The sequence below is a fragment of the Saimiri boliviensis genome, chromosome 14 (genome assembly GCF_048565385.1).
Source record: "Saimiri boliviensis isolate mSaiBol1 chromosome 14, mSaiBol1.pri, whole genome shotgun sequence".
In the NCBI taxonomy this organism is placed as follows: Eukaryota; Metazoa; Chordata; class Mammalia; order Primates; family Cebidae; genus Saimiri; species Saimiri boliviensis.
This window is the reverse complement of record NC_133462.1, coordinates 55,676,009-55,696,926: the sequence shown is the minus strand read 5'-3', so window position 1 is coordinate 55,696,926 and position 20,918 is coordinate 55,676,009. Positions and strand designations below refer to the sequence as shown.

The 20,918-nt window shown below is 36.5% G+C and overlaps 2 protein-coding genes across 4 annotated transcripts in view; both read right to left on the bottom strand.

Moving 5' to 3' along the window:
- Positions 1–5,632, bottom strand: part of ASPM (assembly factor for spindle microtubules) — a 63,737-nt gene extending 58,105 nt beyond the window's left edge. Inside the window, exons 1-3 of one of the 2 annotated variants that reach the window (XM_074384320.1) lie at positions 5,103–5,632; positions 3,006–3,149; positions 1,401–2,862 (exon numbers count right to left, since the gene is read on the bottom strand). In XM_074384320.1, coding sequence (XP_074240421.1) covers positions 1,401–2,862; positions 3,006–3,149; positions 5,103–5,399 — 1,903 coding nt within the window. In that variant the 5' untranslated portion in view covers positions 5,400–5,632. 2 annotated transcript variants of the gene reach the window in all.
- Positions 5,633–11,563: 5,931 nt separating this feature from the next.
- Positions 11,564–20,918, bottom strand: part of ZBTB41 (zinc finger and BTB domain containing 41) — a 63,410-nt gene continuing 54,055 nt past the window's right edge. For both annotated transcript variants that reach the window (XM_074385092.1, XM_003944137.4), the window contains one exon: positions 11,564–17,630. In XM_074385092.1, the coding sequence (XP_074241193.1) occupies positions 16,975–17,630 (656 nt within the window). In that variant the 3' untranslated portion in view covers positions 11,564–16,974. The remainder of the gene's footprint in view (positions 17,631–20,918) is intronic.

Below are 20,918 nucleotides of genomic sequence, written 5' to 3'. Positions count from 1 at the left end.
ATAAATAAAATTTTACTGAACCACCACCATACTCACCGATTTGTACATTGTCTATGGCCACCTTCTGCTTTCCTACAAGAGCAGCAGAGTTGAGTAATTGCAATGCAGATCTACATGGCCTGCAAAGCCTAAAATGTTTACTATCTGGACCAATAGAGGAACAGTTTGCCTACCCTTGTTTTAAAAGGATCTCAAACCTCTATCAATTGTGAAAATAAGGAATATAATTAAATTGCAACATAATATTAGATTGTAATCTTCTATGAATTTGAACATTTAAAAAGTAAATTTCTAAGGAGAAATGCCTCATTCTGAAATCTTACAGAAATTAGTCCCTCTACCTGGAACCATTTTCTTCTTTTGGAAGTCTTTCTTGGAACCATTACGTTATGAAAATATAAATGTAAATTTCTTGCAATTTACACACAAACCTTCTGCTTCTGTAATTCCCTGAGCAAAGCAAAATCACAGGACTGAATGCAACTTGAGGACGGGAATGATACCTTTCCTTCCTGTGTACACAGTGCCTAGAAAAATGCACCTCACACAGTAGGCACCGTATCAGCCAAATAAATGTAGCTAGAAAAATTGCCTTTTCTGATTCCTTGGATTTCTCAGAGGTACAAAGAGCCACTTTTGGTGACTTAATTGCCTCTCACACAGGCTCAGAAATCAGATACCCAACACGTAGAATTCTAATTCTGGCAAAAAGGCTCAACCAGGTGGCTGCCTCAAACAAACAGCAGGTGTGAGTGTCAACACTTCAGTGGCTTATTTGTTCATTTATTCACTTATCCATTCATCCATCTTATATTGTACATCTTGTAGGAAGTTCAAATAAGTATGTTCCTTATAATCAAATAATTTGTTACTGATCAGAACATATCCATAGGAAACAGCAAAAGCAAAGAAAAAGAGTTAACAGGTAAAAGATGTCACATAAGCTGTATTCACATTTGCTAAGGAAATGTACTAGCAAATACGTAAGTAAAAAGTTTAACACAAGCTTATCAATAGCAGATTTACTAAACCAAAAGGAATATGCCCTTTACAGGTATACTTGTTTTTTTTTGTTTTGTTTTTTTGAGACAGAGTTTCACTCTTGTTGCCCAAGCCGGAGTCCAGTGGCAGGATCTCGGCTCACTGCAACCTCCGCCTCCCAGGTTTAAACAATTCTCCTGTCTCAGCCTCCCAAGTAGCTGGGATTATAGGTGCGCACCACTACACCCGGCTAATTTTTTGTATTTTTAGTAGAAACGAGGTTACACCATGTTGGCCAGGCCGGTCTTGACCTCCTGACCTCAGATGATCTGCCTGCCTCAGCCTCCCAAAGTGCTGGGATTACAGGCGTGAGCCACTGCGCCTGGCCTGCTTCAGTAGATTTTATAAACAAGACTCACCGGTTTTCTTCTTCAGGCTTAATTTCTCTCTGTTGCTAACACATTTTGAAATAGGTGTTATCACATTTTTTGTTTTCTTAACAGTTGCTGTTTTAGGCTCTGAGGGAGAAAAATGGATTCTTTTGATTTCTTGCACTTCTGTATGTTCTGTAACCGCAACTCTCTCATTTGCATCTCCCATGCTTCCATCACTCTTTCTTTTCCGAGCAACTGAAGCTGTTGTCAAAGACGGTGTTATTTCATTTTTATAACTCTTAGATTTACTTAATACTGGATCTATAATTGGAAGATAAGAATAAAAATCTTCTTTTTCCTTTTGATTATTTATTATTTTTTCATTTTCACCCACTGCACTGTTGAGACATCTTTTTGCTTTTGGTTTATTAATCTCAGTTTGGTTTTCTCTGGTACGGGTGGGCTTCCTCTTAGTAACAGTGGCAGAAAGTATTGGGCGTCTCTTAGGTTGTTTATTGTGGCTATGACTAGAAATATCCTTAACTGCAGGAAATTTAGGCTGATTTTGTTTTATAAAACTGCAGCAATTTGACTTCATTTCTACCAGTTCTTCAAAAGTAGCTTTGGGAGATTTTGAACCCTGACATTCAGGAACACATGGGAAAACTTTACTTTTTCTCCAGTCTTGAAGAGATTGTGGGACTTGAGAATTTTCATTTGATGATGGTACTTTATATGTTTGTTGAGATGTACACATACATGCCATTTGATTTGGGGATAAAATGGAACTAACTGACTCTGATTCTAGATTCTGATTTAGTCCATAATTATCTTTTATGAAAGAATCCGGACTTAAAATTTTCTGATACATTTCACGTGCAGTTGTTGATTCCAAAAGCATAGGCTTTGGATTATCTTTCATAAACATGTCTGATGAAAGACATGTCCCTAATTCTAGTTCATTATTTTCTCCATGGCTGTTATTTACAAAAGAATCTGGACTTAGAAAATTTCTTTGGCTTTGTGTAATGTTCAAAGTTGAAGAATAGTTTGGGGTAAGAATAAGTTTATTATTCTCTCCACTTTGGTCACTAACATTTATGGAATTAAAAGAAGTTTCAGATACAACTTTCTCATTAAAATTATCTTTTGAAACATTGGCGCTGTCTACATTCAATAGTTCCCTATTTTCTAATGCATGAAGAGATGAGTAGGCAGTAGATCGACGTACAGAAAGTGGCAAGCAAGTTGCACCATGGCATTCACTGAATGCAGGGCTAATAGGTGATATGAGTATTTTATTTTCTTCAAGTGTTAAGTGATTGTTTTCTGTTGGGGGACCACCTTCATTCATAGCCAGATTTTCACAGGCATGTAGTGGGCTCCTAACTCTGTCAACTTTTTGGGAAACACTAAATGTTTTAACATTTTGAATATTTGAAACCCTTCTGTTGTGACTTGTAGAGGCTGAAATTTTCTTCTTTTTAATGGTATCCCAAAGATTCCTCTGCAAAAATAAGCAAAATATACCAATTAAGAATGTAGCTACTATTATCTTTAAATAAGCAATATTACTTCAAGCCTGTTATCAAAATAAGCTTTACATAAAACACTTTCTTAGAGTAAATCACAGAATAGTTAAAACATTACCTTTTTCTTTTTCTGCTCTTCTGCATTTCCTAATAATATAGCTTGGTGTTTCAGAACATCATTTACAAGAAATGTCATAGTCTCTCTTACTCGGCCTTCTTTGAATGGTGTCCAGTTAACAGAAATAACAATTTTCTCTTTAGGCTATAATAAAAACAATACATTATATAATTACAGTAGTAATTATGTAATAACCAAAACACATTATATGTAACTTACGGTAGGGCTTAATAATTTTAATCAACACTCTATATACTAAACATTTAATAAATCAAATATATTTTTCCTTCTCTATCTGCTCATTTAAGAAAAAAAGCCACTAGTAGTAACAAAATTCACAACAAAATAAAATTATTATAAAATCTTAACTGTATTAAAGCAATGGAACAGATAATCTCCAAATCATTTTGAGTGGTTTCAAAAGATTTAATTGTATATTTCTATTTTGCAGATGTATAGAGTACTTCTGTTTCAAACATAATGACCCTGTGTTATGAAGACTTTATTTAAAAAGAAATATAAAGATGATGAACTAAATTCTTTCCTCCCCACAAATTCCTCTAAAGTCCACATCATCATACTGAGATTTCTTAAAGTTACTATTGTTCCAGGTCTAAGTGCAGGTATCCTAGAAAACTCATTTAATGTTAACATCCTTAGGAAGCAGGTATTATGATTATGCACATTTTACAGATGAAGCAACTTACATCCAGAAAAGTCATGCAGGTACCTATCAGAATCCAGGCAGTCTAATGCCAGAGTTTGGACTTCAACAACTACACCCTACACCTGGCAGGTAGATAGAATTCTGCCAAATTTAAACACTGACATGACAAAACAAATATTGTTTTTCTGGAGAAACAGACAAGTTTTTGTTTTAAAGGAGAAATAATATAACATCATAAACAACTGATTTAAAAAAAGAATAGTGCATTTTTATTCTATAAAATAGTTTATTCTAAAAATAACAACAAAATTTAATTCCACATTATAACCAAAAAGACTAAGTTAAAGTATTAAGTGGATAGGAAAGAAATCTGTCTTTCCAAAGAAAGGAAAAGTGGCCCCTTTTCTTTCTGATCATGAAACAGAGAGCCAGGACGGACAGGTTCTGAAGTGTAGATAGATGAACCACTGGTGACACACAAGTTAAGGGACCTCAGATTAGAATCTCTTTTTTCTGCCTAATGAAGCGGTTATTAGCCTACTAGTTCAGAACTCCTCAGCTAATGATCTTCTCACTTTTGGAGGTTCTACTCAATGGAAAGGTCACATCAGTCAAAATAAAAACATAAATTCTCTGGTCTCTGGTGAAGGGGATTGGAGCATTACCCTTGCAAATGTAACGCAGTGAAAGAAAGCTACAGGAGTTCTTGAAACAACATTTATAAAATTAAATTTGATGCTCCATTAAAATTACACTGACAGCAAAGAAAAAAAGGATTAAAATATTAAACTGTGCATACATACTACACATACATACTGAAAACAACCCTAAATAGTTTTTTGTTGTGGTTTTTACCGTACGCATTTAGCCAAACAAAGCTCACTATATTACCAGAAAAAAAACAAAACAAAACAAAACAAAAAAACACAGTTACCTCGACTCTAAGGGTACATATGGAAACTAAAATGCACATTAAGACGGCTGATAGAAAGTAATGAAAAAAGCTGCTTTAGCCAAGGTACTCCTGTCAATCTTAAAAAAAAAAATAGTGTTAAAAAAAAGTGCACTATTAATTTAGAACCGCAAGAACATTTCACAACGTCTTAAGTCTATTAAAATTGCTTATCAATTTAACAGAAAAGTCTATATAACTTGCTTCTAAAGATGCTAAATGCGCGTGCGTTGGTCACCGACTAAGTTAGGTCTACCCTAGCCTTCATTTAGAGAGATTATATAAATAAAAACACATGTGTCTGCGTCAAGGGCCCACCTACAGTTACTGAGTGAAAGGGAACTGACCCCCCCCTCCCCCATTCCCTAAGGATCTTTTCGGATTTGTCTTCCAAGCGTCATCCCTCCTGAGGAGGGTGGCAGGAAAGACAGCGGAGAGTCGAGCACCCGGCCTGGAGCACGCTCCTCCCAAGGCCTACCTGCAGCACGAAGCGGCGCTGCGACACGCTGAAGCCCAGGTCTGCGGCCGGGAGGTGGGAGATCTCCACTTCAGCCACCTCCTCGTTAGGGTTGTCCAGGGTCAGAGGCAGCGTCCGTGAGGTTCCCAGGCGAACGTCCCCGAAGCAAAGGAAAGGAGACCTGCAGAAGTGGCTGAGAAACAGGACCGGAGGGGAAGCCGCCTCCTCTTCGGCCGCGGGGCCCCGCAGCCCCGCGCACGGCCTCCGCTCGGTCGGGCTCACCTCCCAGCAGCCTCGCCCCACTCGCCGGGTAGCCATGACGGCTTCAAGCCCCCGCCTGGATCTCTCGGCCCCGCTCCCACGAGGCTGTTCCGGAGCGGGGATCCAGGACCTAGGCTGGCCACTTCCCCTCAGGGGCGGCTGAAGAGGTCGGGGGAGCGAATTCGACCCCTTTTCTTTTCCAGAAACCTACACCCTGAAAAACAGAAAACAAGCCCAGCAAACCCTCTAGCTGAACCGAGAAGCCAAACAAGAATGGGGTTTTGGCTCTGTTTAAATTTTCCGCCTTCACCAATGGGCGCCTCCGGGCGCCGCCCACCTCATCACGAGGCCAATCGGTGAGCAGCATCTCGTGGCCAATGAGACGGCGGCGCTGGATTTGAATGATTGCATCCGGCCGCCAATCGCTGTCTGCGGAGGAGGTGAGAACGGTAGCGGAGTCCTGGTTCCCTTCTAAAACCCGGGGCTTAGAATTGAAATTCGCCTTTAGATTTTGGTTGTGCTGAAGGGAAGGGTGTCACAGCATTTCCACAGTACCTGTATTAATCATTGCGGTTTCCGGGAACAATCACAGATAAAACTGTTCAGCCGGCAAAAATTGGTTTACGTCACTCCTCTCATATGCACACCCCGCCCAGGATTATATTAATTAATTGTCACGGTTTCCAGGGCTGAATGGTGGAGACGTAAAGTTAATTAGTTTGTGTGAACATGCTTATTTTAGTGACTGACCGTAGCGGGGACTCAGTACATTTACTTGGTGTTAATTACCTAGGGAGGCTGGGAGCGAAACCAGGTAAACAAATGAAACCTGAGATACCCAATAATTCATAAATGATCGTTTTGACTGGCAATGTCCTTCACAAATAACGTATGAGTATTTATTTTAATTGTAGGGATTTAATAATAATCATAGTTTACATATTACCATATGCTAGGGTTATTTTATCATTTAGTTATTTTGAGACAGAGTCTCGCTCTGTCTCTCAGGCTTGAGTGCAGTGGTGTGATCTCGGCTCATTGCAACCTCCGCCTCCCGGGTTCAAGCCATTCTCCTGCCTAAGCCTCTCAAGTGGCTGGAATTATAGGCCTGGGCAAGAAAGCAAGACTCTGTCTCAATAATAATAATAATAATAATAGTAATAAATAAAATTCTTTCATAGAGGCTTAAAATAAAATAAAAAATAAACCCTGGAGCATAATTCCACCAGTCACTTCCAGTTCTCCTCAGCACCCACCTCCCACAACCTCTCCACTAGCTCAGGCTCCAAAACATAAAACCGGGACAGAGGAGAGTGCAAGATACGCTGTGAGAGGAAATAGCCTGTACAGCAAAGAGTTACAAGACATCGACGGTCTAAGGTGGAATGTTATGGTGTTAGACCAGGAGGACAAATAATAAATAAAATTAAGGCCAAATTTATTGTCATGGGTGCACTTTACCCATTTAATTAATACAATGGCTGAAGTATCTGGGAATGGCTTTAATAGTTTAATAGGTCCACGAACTGAAAACTCAACTCAGTAGTGGTTTACAGTCAGTTGGGTCAAAGCCAGGCATTGTAGCTCATGCCTATAATCTCAGCACTTTGGGAGGCCAAGACAGGAGAATTGCACACACCTTTATCAGCTGGTTTGCAGCTATGAACCAAGAAAAATGCATTTTTCTTGTTTTTCCCCATTCAACCAGTATCAAAAAACTGAAGCGCTTTGTACTTATGTAGTAGTACAATGCTATAGCATTACTGTCCTGCCTCAGGGCTAGTCAATCTCCTACCTATACTGTAATATTGTTCCGAGGGACTTGGATCTTAGCATTACATGTTTTACTGATGGCATTTGCTAATTAAACCTGGTGAGCAAGAAGTAGTTGTCGGCCGGGCGCAGTGGCTCAAGCCTGTAATCCCAGCACTTCGGGAGGCCGAGGCGGGTGGATCACGAGGTCAAAAGATCGAGACCATCCTGGTCAACATGGTGAAACCCTGTCTCTACTAAAAATACAAAAATTAGCTGGGCATGGTGGCGCGTGCCTGTAATCCCAGCCACTCAGGAGGCTGAGGCAGGAGAATTGCCTGAACCCAGGAGGCGGAGGTTGCGGTGAGCCGAGATCGCGCCATTGCACTCCAGCCTGGGTAACAAGAGCGAAAACTCCGTCTCAAAAAAAAAGAAGTAGTTGTTAAGAATTATGTGAGTCTGAGATTTTACCCCTCTTGCAAGCTAAAGAGTTAGCATGCCAGTTTCATAAATGCCAGCAGAAAATATGGTAGTTTGGGGTCAGAGACAAGACTTTGTTATTCACAGAAAATACGGTAGCTAGAGCGTCAGCATGTTCATTCACATTGATTCCTCCTGCTTCCCAAGTCTCATGGGGCCATGCAAAGGGCTCATGATGGATGCCTGCACACGCAGTGGGTTGTATTACAGGAAAGGAAGGAGACTTGACTGCTTTTATAGTACTATGCCTGGGCAGGGAGATATATCATCCTTCATGATTACTCTCTACAAACACAATCCAGAGAAATGGCCTATGTAAAAATTAGTAGGGGCTTTACATTCTTAGCGTAGCCAGCAAGAATGTGTAGGCCTGCTCAGAGCCCATGGTAAGTTGCATCTCTCAACAGGAGCAAGCACTCTAGATGCCAATAATAAAACAAATGTAACCCAGATGGGACAAAGTTCAGGGTCCTCTCCTGTCAGTGAAGCTTTTAGGGATCCACTGGCCTAAGACATGTCAGGCTACGTCTTCTAAATAAGAGGCAACTTATACTTTGCATCATTTAGAAAGCCTCTTTAGATTTTGGAGGCAATGCATGTATTATTAAGACACATCTCACCAAACCATTTACCTAGTAAACTCTAAGACGACATTTTTGAGTGAGACCTGGAACTAGTAAGATCTCTGCAGCAGGTCTGGGTTGCAATGTGTGCTGCCCTACTGCTTATACCATATGGCCCAAAACACTCCTTCTGTGACAATCCAAGATGTGGAATAGAAGCTCTGGCAAGTTTCCAGAGACATATCACAGTACAAAATTCCAGGTTTGGAGAATAAGACTATACCTTCCTCTACAGACAATCGTCTATCATTTGAAAAGCAGATCCTAATTGTGCTATTAGGTTATGGTAGGGACTGAATGACTTATCAAAGGACTATAAGTGACTGTGTGATACAAACTGTTTATTATCAACTATTACCTAATCCAAGGGTCAGCAAACTATGGCCTGAGGGCTGAATCTGACCCATTGCTCTTTTTTTTTTTTTGGTAAATTAAGTTTTATTTACAAAATCTGCTCCTTTTTTTTTGTAAATAAAGTTTTATTGGAGCAAGGTCATGCCCACCTATTTACATATGTCTATGACTGCTTTCACATTGCAATGGCAGAATAGCTGTGACAGAAAACACATAGCCTTTATAGCTTAAAATATTTAGTGTCTGGCCCTTTTCAAAAAATTTGCTGACCTGGGATCTAATCTAAAGGACCATAAAATTTTATGTGAAAAGCAACATTGCACTATCAAACAATAGCGGAATCTACAAGCCCAGGGCTAAGCAGGTCCCCAGTACACAAGTAAGTGATACAAACAGGTGACTCAGATTTTAGTAAGAATCTTTTACTACTCTACTACTTCACCACTTCTCTCTCTCTCAAACTACACAGGAAAAACTGTGTATTTCCTAATGATAATTTTACAAGAAAAAGACCTGATTTATGGATGAAACTGTATGGTAGGTCAGATATAAACAGACTTGCACTACAGCTTCTCCTTAGGGGTAGATGGGAATACTCTCAGTGAGAATTCTGGATGGTACACCTGGTAGTCCACTTCATAAGGAGGAGAGCATGGCCCAAGGTAAAGCTCTATGCTGATTAACAGACCATGGCTGACAGGTTGGCCCCTGGTCAAAGCTTTGGAGAAAACAAAATGGAACATTGGTGACAACGTGGTCTGGAAAGGCGAGGTATATAAAAAGTCCACTGAAAATGATGCAGCCATCAAAAACGATGAGTTTGTGTCCTTTGTAGGGACACGGATGAACCTGGAAACCATCATTCTCAGCAAACTGACACAAGAACAGAAAATCAAACACCGCATGTTCTCACTTATAGGCGGGTGTTGAACAATGAGAACACATGGACACAGGGAGGGGAGCATCACACACTGGGGTCTGTTGGGGAGAAATAGGGGAGGGACGGTGGGGGGTGGGCAGTTGGGGAGAGATAGCATGGAGAGAAATGCCAGATACAGGTTAAGGGGAGGAAGGCAGCAAATCACACTGCCATGTGTGTACCTATGCAACAATCTTGCATGTTCTTCACATGTACCCCAAAACCTAAAATGCAATTTTAAAAAAATCCACTCAAAATAGATAAAGGAAGTTAAATTTGTGTTCCATGTAAATGCCTATCAGAGAATATCCATGGCCAAGAAGGAGCTCAAAAATCAGGTAAAAAGGAGAATCTATCCGGTGGAGGAAGGTCAGTTTCTTTCTCCAGGGATCCATTTGCTTGCTCATTGAACCCATTTACAAAGTGGCTACAGCAGCAGTGGTAGAGGGTAAGAATGGGCTCAAGGTGGTTTCCCTTGCAAAGCTGATGTGATAAGCCCCGGTGGAGTGCCTAACCTACTAAAAGAGGCCGATGCTGAACATCCGATCTAATTCCATTCTTCCGTGGGACCAGCCTGTGGCATGTTGTTACATTAAATCCTTTCTATTATGGAAGGAACAATATTTTGCCTCTCTGGGATAAATGTATTTTTCTGAGTATAGTTTACTATACCTGCCCCCATTATCTATAGATTTATAGATAGCTTTATCTATAACCAATGAATATGTGATGGTTTTCACATATGTCCAAATATGTGTTGCTATCCTCTCAAGAGGGGAAGTTTAATTTGTGCCCCTAACATGTGGACTAGAATTAGTTACTCACAATAGAATATGTAAGTGGTACTATATCACTTCTGAGATTAGGTTATAAAAGACAACAACTTACATCCTGGGTATGCTCTCTTTTTTTGGATTGCTTTTGGGAAAGTGGTGGGGCTGGGGCAGTTGCTTTATCACTAGGCAGCCCCGAGAAGAGGCCATGTGATGAACTGAGGCCAAGGGCCACGAGTGACCTTGGAAGTAAAGCCATCCCCAGTGAAGCCTCTAGAGATGGCAGCTCTGACTTAACAGCTTGATTTCAATCTCGTGAGAGACCCTGAGCTAAAACCACCCAGCTAAACCCGTCCTGTATCCCTAAGCCACAGAAACTGTGATGTAATAAATGTTTGTTGTTTTAAGCCACTAAGTTCAGTATAATTTATTAGACAGCAATAGTAAACTAAGTATCACACACAACATTGCCTATAATCAAAAGACTTTTCAGAGAAATGTGCTCATGCCCATAGCATTTACTGGTCTTCTAACACTCAGAAGCAGCTGACGAGATAGAAAAGAGAAAGCCTATTGGAGGTTCAGTTATGGTGCCAGATAGAGATAACAACTTGCAAGTTTGGAGGGTACCGTCCTATAGCCTACAGTTTATGCCTTCAACCAACAACGATTTCTCCCATAACCAGAATGTATGCTTCTGGGAGTGAGGGGGATTCGAGATAAGAGTGGTCCCTCTCAATATTATACAGAATAATTCATTTTACTAATGAATTACTACACTTCAGACTTCTCTCTCTAAAAAACAGCAAAATATGACTACTTAAAGCATAAAATTCATCATTAATATTTGAATTTATATTACACTTAAAATTCATTAGTTTAATGGTTCATACATTAAATGTATAAAATATTTCAAAATATACAGCTCAGAGAAAATATTTTAAAATGTGCTGCAAGTTACTTGGTTTTCAATTTGTTCATGGTCTTTGCATTCAATTTTTATGAAAGCATGCAGAGTACTGCATTCCTATCCTGTGAATATGTGATTCAATAAAACCTAGATATGCAGTATTAGGACCAAAGAACTTCATATTTATTTTAAATATCAAAATAACAAAGAACTAGTTCAATATACAGTACACTTCCTATTCCTCACAGAGAACTAAATTTTTCTATAAAGACATTTATCTTAGGAAACATTAGACAACCAAAGTATGTATAAAACTCACAAGATACTTTACACACAGTCACAATAATGAATTCTCATTGCTTTTAAAGAGTCCTTAATTAAAAACAAAAATTATGATTCGAGACTGAAAACAAGTTCAAAAGCATTTCAACTTTAATATACCTTGTAAATCCCGATAATCAAAACATTTACTACACAATGTGGAACAGCTAAATGCCCAGATTTGTATGATATTTTGGCAGCCACACTCATCAATTGTAATACAATTTTATCTATAGGGATAAGAAGAGTCCAATCGTTGGAAGGAATAATTTTTTTTAAATTACATCACAGTACATTGCCAGCTGTAATGCAAGCAGGAATACCAAGCAAAAAAAGGCGCAATAACAATGAGATGTGTACACATTCTTCATTCAGTACATCTTTTGGAATCTCCAAGAGCAATGCAAGCACTGATTGCTTTTCTTTGCCTAAGAATTTGACCAGAAAAAGCTATTTATGTTGTATAACCTCTATGCTCTCAATATAATCCTTAATTTCTCCTCTGAATATAATCCTTAATTTCTCTTTATATAATTGGCTGCATAGGCTAAATTTAAATTGTTTTAGGATTTTTCTTAAGATCATAGATTTATGATCGATACACAAGATGAAACATGAAGAGTAAACAAAATATAAGCACTCTCTCTACAAAAACCTTCCTTTTCTCATCTTCCACACAACTTAGTCCTATTATACCTATCTTATTAATACCACTTCCAAAGAGAAAGAGCAGAAAGCATGCTAAGGTTATAGGGAAAAGGTTTCTTAAGTAAAAATAATTTGAGAGGAAATAAGGAGAGGATTCCCTCTACCCTCAAACAAACAAACAAACAAAAACTTCACATGGCAGACTATACCAAGAGAGAAATGTGGAAAGGGGTAGGATATAAGGAAGAACTGTCTAGTTTCTAAAAATTGTTTAGAAAATTATTCTCACATTATCCATTATTCACTCTAACAGCAAGTAACATTTACTATAACACTACTTAAAGTTTTAGAAATGCTACTTGTTCCTTATTAAAGAATACATTTTTAGGCATTTTAAATTTGGCACTGAATCTTAGAATATCCAAATACAACTTTCTTTAAAGTCCTAATTTTTTCCTGAGTTTATCAACTCATTATATATTGGTTGGGATGTTGCTGCTCCTAATGAGAAACTCATCTCAAACCATCACCTCTTGTTCAGTTTTAGGCAAACTGAAATAAGGTCATTCAGTGCAGAGCTGTGTAGTTATGGTTACTGGTTATTTAAAAGAGAGAGATAGACAGAGACACAGATGCAGACACACTACTCATTTTATTTTACTTGTCAGATTCCACTAAGCATCTAGAGACAGGCCCAAGAGTGGCTTCACAGTAACTATAAAGGCCACAACAGAGATTTTAAAAATGATATATAAATCATAAAAACAAATATTCACACTAATACTTAGTGCCAATTTGCCTATATAAACATAAAGCAACCTAAAAAAAAAAGTTGCCCAACCAGCAGGCAACACAATCATAAGACCCATAACCAAAAAAATAAAAAAATTAATCAGTACAGTCTAGCCAGCAGAATCAACTCTAAGCAAGTACAACTCATTGAAAAGGCACAAAGCATTCTATGAAGAAAAAGCTGGGTATAAAAGGACTCTGTCAAAGAGCTACTGCTCAAAATATGACGTTTCATCAATGACATATGAGAGTGATATGGTAGGAAGAAAATTCAAGCTTATAAACATATCATTTTAACTGTTTTTAATTTGCTTGCAATTATACTGAAAAGCAACCAATGATAACTACTTATTAGCCCTTAATTAGAAGTTTATAGTCACCCTACAAAGATGCTTTGACACTTTTTAAGGTTGATAGAAAATTATACTAGTGTACTTATTTCATGACCTGCCATCGCTTAAAAGGAAGTCACTTAATAAAGCACCAGTTTAAAACCATATTTTTGCTACTCCTATTCTCCCAGCAAGAAATGTTTTAATTACATAAATGTATGCAAAGACTACCTTTACAGCTGGTTAAATCCTGCTGGCATAAGGACCAATCCCTAACCTTACATGGTATTTTAGGCTGCAAAAAAAAAAAAAAAAAGGTGGAGTTTCTTACAAAAATAACCTCGACTTAACTTAAAAAAATTCAAAGGCAAAAATTATTTTGATAGTGTAGTGTAAAAAATAGGCTTATTTAGCATTTAGTAGTGTTCACTAAAACACATAACATTGCATTAATTAAACTGAGGAAAACAATATTCTCACTAATAATTGGTTTGTCAGTATGACTATTCCCAGAGTATTTTTTTCTGCTCCTATTTTTATACATATAAACACAAACAATACTCAATCTCAGTATTCAAACTAATGATTTGTTTTTTTTTTAAATCCATTATTCTAGGACTTCAACTATGCTTCTTTGGACAAATAGTTATTCAAACAAGAAAGAATTTAAATTCTTTTAAACTATTTACTACCTACTAAAAATCTTTGGTGCATTTAAGTCAAAACCCATTAGATTAACACATTTCTGCACTTGATAAATTATTCAGTTTACAGATTAAGTGCTAACTGCTCTCTGCTAAAAATTAATTTAAAACAATAAATTATGCTCACAAAATAAAAAATTCTGAATGAGGCTAAACTTAGTTGCAAGAGTCAAAATTTTAAGTACAGTTACAAAATAAAAGGATTAGTTATAGAGCATTTGTCCAAAATACTTTAAATCATATATTACAAAAAGTTAACTGAAAAGCATAGGCCTCCTTTTATACTTTTTGTGCCAACTTTTGTCAAAGGCCTATATACATTCAGTTTGCCCAAATCCATGAGGTTTTCACAACTGGAAAATTTCTTACATTTTTGGAAATTAGAGGCAGCAGATTAGTTTCATTTTGTTTTTGTTGTTTTGTTGTTTTCGATCATCGACTGAGACTACTTATTCATAAAAATTATATTATGTATCTCTCAGACTAGGTTAAGATTAAATGACAGAATGTAGTACCTGTCGCATGGCAGCATTCATTAATGCTAGCTTTCTTCTTTCCCTATTAGTAGCTCTGCCACTTACTGACCATGTGAGCTTAAGTGAGTCCTTTTATCTTAACCTCAAATTCTTTATCTCTGTAAGTGGGAATTTGGCTTGTTCTTTCTATTTCAGGGCTGGTATGAGGTTCAAATGAGATAATGTATATAAAAGCATTTTATAAAACAATCACTACTCAAGTTTAAGTTATCTACAGTAGTAACTAAATACAATTATATAATTATAATTCACTTTACACAAGAGATGTATTCCAAAAAAGTTCTATGTAAACCAATTCCTACAAATAAATCATATATTTAAAGCATCAGGATATTATTATTAAAAGAACCCTAAAATCAAAGTATTCTTTTCAATGTGAAAATGCAGTATCTTTTCTGCCACCAAATGTATAATATACCATATACATACATGTATATAAATATATATATACTATCTGCCTTTTATAAGTCTAAACTTTTCTGCATTAGCTTATACGTAAGGCAGGCTACATTTTATGTATGATTTCCTTTCATTATAGTAAGATTTTTAATTATAAGCTTGTGAGTCTTTATGACAAAAATCATAAAGATAAGTATTTTTTAAAGTCAATCTGAAAGACGTTAACAGACTAAGAGTACCTCATATAGTCAAGCTCAATCATGTAAGTACCCCAGATATAACATTTCCACACAAAGAAATAAGGTTTTAAAAAGGAGAACAGAGTAAGTATGCCTACTAGTCTTAAGACAATTACAACCAAACCTTGATAAATGAGGCTAAACTCTGTTTTTATTGTTTATATGAGCTACTTTGGTTAACTGCCTCAATTTTCAATATTTCTTTTGTTTTATCTTCACTAGTATGGTGAATATTGCTGTAAAGTACCTTTATTTCTTAAGTGGCTTCAGCAAACAGTTTCCACCATTACTAATTGGTTAAACTTTATTCATTAAAACTTCATTATTTTATTTGTGATTTTTTTCACAAGGGCTGGGCCAGACTTTACAGTTTATACACACACAGAAAGTGCTTAAAGCAATTAGGAGTGTAAACAAAACTGAAATAGAAAACTTTTAAAACTGCTATTTTCTAGTAGTTTATGTACAAATGACATGCTAATAATAAATCAACCCTGTCTAGTCTAATCTTCAAGCAACTCTACTAGGAAACATTATCTTAGTTTTTAGTTAAAATTGACTTGAAAATATGGAAAGTGCATGTCTTTAAAGGTATTTTATAATTTTGACTTTTTCCTCAATTTTAACCATTGAGGTTTTGCTGTAACTGCTATTTCCTTTCACCAAGTCCTCAACTTTTGTCTCATACAGAAATAAAAATTAAAAGTAATCACAGACATTATGCTTTTGTGAAGGCAAAAATTAAAGATCTGGATTGCATGTAAATCTGTACATAAGAAGTAGTTCCATTTAATTAAACAATGTTAAGTTAAATTAGGCACAAATTTCATAATCTGTTTGGCACCTTTTCTAACAATTGAAAACAAAATATCTAGGTTATGTTTCCCGGAGTTTCTATCAGCCAAGTAAGTGAGACCAAAAGTAGTATATTTAATTAAATTTCATTAATTAGTAACAACTGATCCTTCCTTAGTGAGATGAATATAGATGCTGTTATACTGTTAACATTTCTTAAATAAAAAGTGAAGTACAAAAAATGAACTTACATTGAAAAACATCTAGTTAAAACTGTCGTATTTTTTCTTGTAACACATTTTCAGCTTGTATAATTTAATATGCAAACCTATGTTTGCCTGTTTTATTCATAACAATTGAAATATAGGCAAAAATCAATTACCTGGATTAGTATTTCAATTCTACATTTAACAGCTAATTTCAAGCCTACATTTAACAGCTAATCTTACATTAGTTACACTTTCTGGCTCTGAGTATATCAAAGGTCCAAAGGATAATAACCTAAAATTATTGATTAATAGAAGGACAACACAGATACATTCAAGACATTCGTGTAAATTCAAATTCCTAATTTCAATTTTAAAAATTTGTATAAAGTAATAACGAATCTTAAATCAGGATAAGAAACAGTTGCATTATCAGTATACTCTTAATTCCTTCTTAAAGGCTACATGGTCCTCAAACTTGTTTGTAAGATGGGGAAGTAAGGAGAAGAATGAGACTAAAGAAGAATAAAAATTTTCACTGATGATTAAAAAAAATACTTCCATAATATCAGCAGCTAATAATTGTGAAAAATTTAAGAAACTATTAAAAGACAGCACTAAATAATCTTTAAAAATCACAAAAATGTATACTTCCAATATTAGGCCAGAAATGTTGTCCAAATATTCATGTTCAGTAAACAGAGACACATAGTTTTCTTGATTTGACACTATTCTGAGGACTTGAGAAACTAGAGAAAATGAGAAAATAGCAGCCCCACAAATTTAAAAGCTATCAGCTCTACCATTAGCATATAACCATCCAAAACTCTGTGGAATGTTTAGATTTACTCATGAATGATGCTCATTAGTAGAAATATTTTGAACACCAGTAGCGCTATCAAGGCCCAGTAATGTTCCAAGATAAGACTGTTCTCTAGGATCCAGCATTTGCTCAGGTCGAACTGGGTGAACTATATTTGCAGGTTGAGGAGTAAGAGTATATTTTTCCAGAAAAGCTAAATCCGCTGCTCGTGGATAATCAGTTGATTGCGGCTGTGGTGACAGAATCTCGTGAGAAGATGGTGGGAGTGTGGTAGTATGACGCACTAGGTCACTCGGAGTGTCAGGCATCTGAACTGGAACCAGCGTTACTGGAACACATACTTCAGCAGATACATTCTGTAACATTGTCTTGGCTTCCGATTGATAAACTTTGGGCTGGTCCATGTATTGTTTTGTTTCTGTTTGAAAGATTTTATCATCGGATGAGTACTCTACTGGCAAGGATACAAGTTTTTCCTCAGAAGTACTGAGAGAATCATCAGGAGATTTTATTTCATGAACATGGTCAATATGGTATTTCAGCTTGTCTTTCCGCTTAAATGTTGCATTACAATGCTGACAGTTGAAAGGTCGGGCATCAGAATGAATAACCAGGTGCTTTGTTAATGTTTTCTTAATTCTAAAAGACTGATTGCAAATTTGACACTTGTATGGTTTTTCACCTGTATGAACAAGAATATAATTAAATGTAAAACGTACTCAACTTGATAAGACAATAACTTCAAGTAGCAAACTTCCAATGTAAATACTTGCAGAACATGATAATAGCAATAATAATGTATACTATCACAAAATACAGACAGTATAGTAAACATAAAAATAATAAGCTTAAACATCAAAAAGATCTGGGTTTGAATTCTGGCTATAATACTAACTAGCCAAACATTGAGCAAGCTACCCAACTTCTATGCCTAGTTTTCTCATCTGTAATGTGGAATAATCATGGTACGTACCTTACAGAGTTGGTAAATGGAATAAAAGAGAAAGTGGAGTAATAGGGCTTAGCACTGCACCTAGTACATAAAAGCACTTGTAAACTATTATTATTACTTACTTTTATTCCCATAGCCCTCAAAAAGGTTTATAAGTGAAAACATTTGACTGCCTCCCTCACCCAAGGAGTATAAAAACTAAAATAGCAACTCTAATTAACCTCGTTCCTTGGATTAGATGAGAAGTAGTCATCTCTAGCCTGAGGTCAAAATAAGAAGAGTTGTTCAGTGGAAAGAACAAAGAAGCTTACCAGTTTTTAGTTCTCCCTGAGTCAGGTTCTCAAACTGTAGTTTTGTTTTGTTTTATATAAAACATTATAAATTCCTAGGTTAGACAACGTGGTAGGCAGAATAATGACCTATCAAAGATGCACATACTTTAGTCCCCAGAAGCTGTAGATATGTTACCTTACATGGCAAAAGAGACTTTGCAGATTGGATTAAGAGTGAAGACTTTGAAATAGACAGATCAACAGGCTTACACAGGTGAGTCAAATCTAATCACAGTAGTTGTAAAAGATGGCCAATAACTGAAGAAGAAGGAGTCAGAGAGATGTAACATGAGAACTCAATCAGGAACTGTTAGCTTTGAAAATGGAAGGAGGGAGCTGGAACATAAGAAATATTGCGGCCACTATAAGCTGTGAAAGGCTCTCAGTTTACAATAAGCAAAAAAATGAGAATCTCAGTCCTGGTCCTACAACTCCAATAATTGAAACATGTGAATAACCTGAATGAGCAGGAAACTAATTATTCCCTATAGCCCCCAGAAAGAAATACGGCCCTATCAAACACTTAGGTTTTAGCTTGGTGTCAGATTTCTGACTTAAAGAACTATACGGTAATAAATTTGTATTGTTTAGGCCACCAAATTTGTGGTGATTTGATAACAGCAGCAATAGAAAACTAATATATCCAGAAACACTAATACTACAGTAGACACAAAGGCATATTTTCTTCACCTCTCCATTTGAAACGTCATCCATTTTCCTAGTAAATTAAAAGATAATTACATCTTTGAGTTGGATCACTAATATCAAACTATTATTTCTTAAATATTATTGTTAAATATTTTGCAGCCAATTGGAACCTTCAAATCCCACTACCAGAAAATTTAGACAGACTGGGAAGCTGAGTACCTAGTACTATTGAATTTCTACTTCTTTCTGGACTAACATTATTACTTATGTCATTAGCACGAGGTAGTGAGACATGAAGTAATACATTACATAGATAATTAATTTTTCAGAAAAGGTTTTTTTTTTTTTTTGAGACAGAGCCTTGTTCTGTCACCTAGGCTGGAGTGCAGTGGCACAATATCGGCTCACTGCAACCTGTGCCTCCCAGGTTCAAGTGATTCTCCTGCCTCCACCTGCTGAGTAGCTGAAATTACAGGCATGTGCCACTAGGCCCAGATAATTTTTGTATTTTTAGTAGAAACGAGGTTTCACCATGTTGATCAGGCTGGTCTTAAACTCCTGACCTCATGATCTACTCGCCTTGGCCTCCCAAAGTGCTGAGATTACAGGCGTGAGCCACTGTGCCTGGCCCAGAAAAAGTAATTTTAACTGTGTATAGAACATACAGCATCTAACATATGATTTTACAAGTGAATGCCTATAATCAGAGATAATATGAAAAAGTTCAGAGGAGAGTGCTTTGAAAACAACGAAACTTACACCTACAAAATGCAAGAACTCTTAATTGCTTTCTATAAATCCCTGGCATCAATACTTGTCATACAGTGAGCATTCTATAATTTTTTTAAATAAAAACACAACCACAGCAATACCAACACCACCAAGAAGCAAAGAGTTTACTTTTAAAGACAAAAGTTTAAGTTTTGAGTGTTCTCTGACCAGCCATGATGGTCCTTGAGCATCTTCAATTAAAATGTTTTATAAATGCAATGATGTTTTTCAACTTAGAATCATAATTCAATCAGTTCTAGTGTGTAGCAATACTTTTAGAAAACTGTAACCCAGATAGGCATAGTCCTTTGAGAAGTTTCCATTATCATTTTAAACAACTGTCATTTTCAGTAGAAAAATCAGTTTAGGTTTGTAAAAAGATAAAAATTCATAAAGAAAATGTTAACATATTAAATGTAAAGAGCAAATCTAGAGTGCTTAAAGATACATAGTAGAAAAGGTGAAAACTATCAACTTGATGAAAAAAATACAGATTTAAGAAACATGCTTTCTACAATGAGAGTTTTATAGTAAGATTATGTATATAACAACAATAATGCAAGTAGAATTCATCTCAAGATCATGAATCAGAGACATAAGGCAAACAAGGGAAGGTCCCTTTAAGGATGTACAGAAAGGAGCATTAAAAGTAGAAGGAAATAAAACAATACTCAAAGAGATGTAAACTATTAGCTAAAATTGTAGAATCTATGAGCCTTTAGAATTTAAAAATGTCATCTATGGAATCAGCTTTCTTTAGATATCAAAAATTGATGTGTGAAAAATGTACATTAAGAGACTTATTTCAGACTTGATAAAGTAGTTTATATCATATCATGCATCTTAATGATGAGGGGGGAAAGATAAAAGATTTTTTAAAAATAAAAACCCCCAAAAATTACTCTTTGCAGGCATCAAAGCACAGCCCAGTAAGCCAGAACCTAAGGGGGCAACGGCTGGTGACATAGGAAGGTATAGAGGTGCTTTCTTTTCTCCTCAGTGCACTTTCAGATTCAGTCTATGGGGAAATAGAGGCCAAGCTGCAGCCCAGTGCTTGAGTAAATCTCATTGGAATGGGAAAATAAAAGTTGGAGTTTGAGACTACCGAAGATTTAAAGGGTCAGGAGCCTTACAAGGAAGGAACAACAGAGAAATGAACAGAAATATCTGTATTTGCCAACTATTAAAAGGAACATTTTCTGGATGAGAAAGCTGGAAGCCAAGAGTCAGAAGGCTACAGGGCTGACCAATATTTCAGCAATCCCAA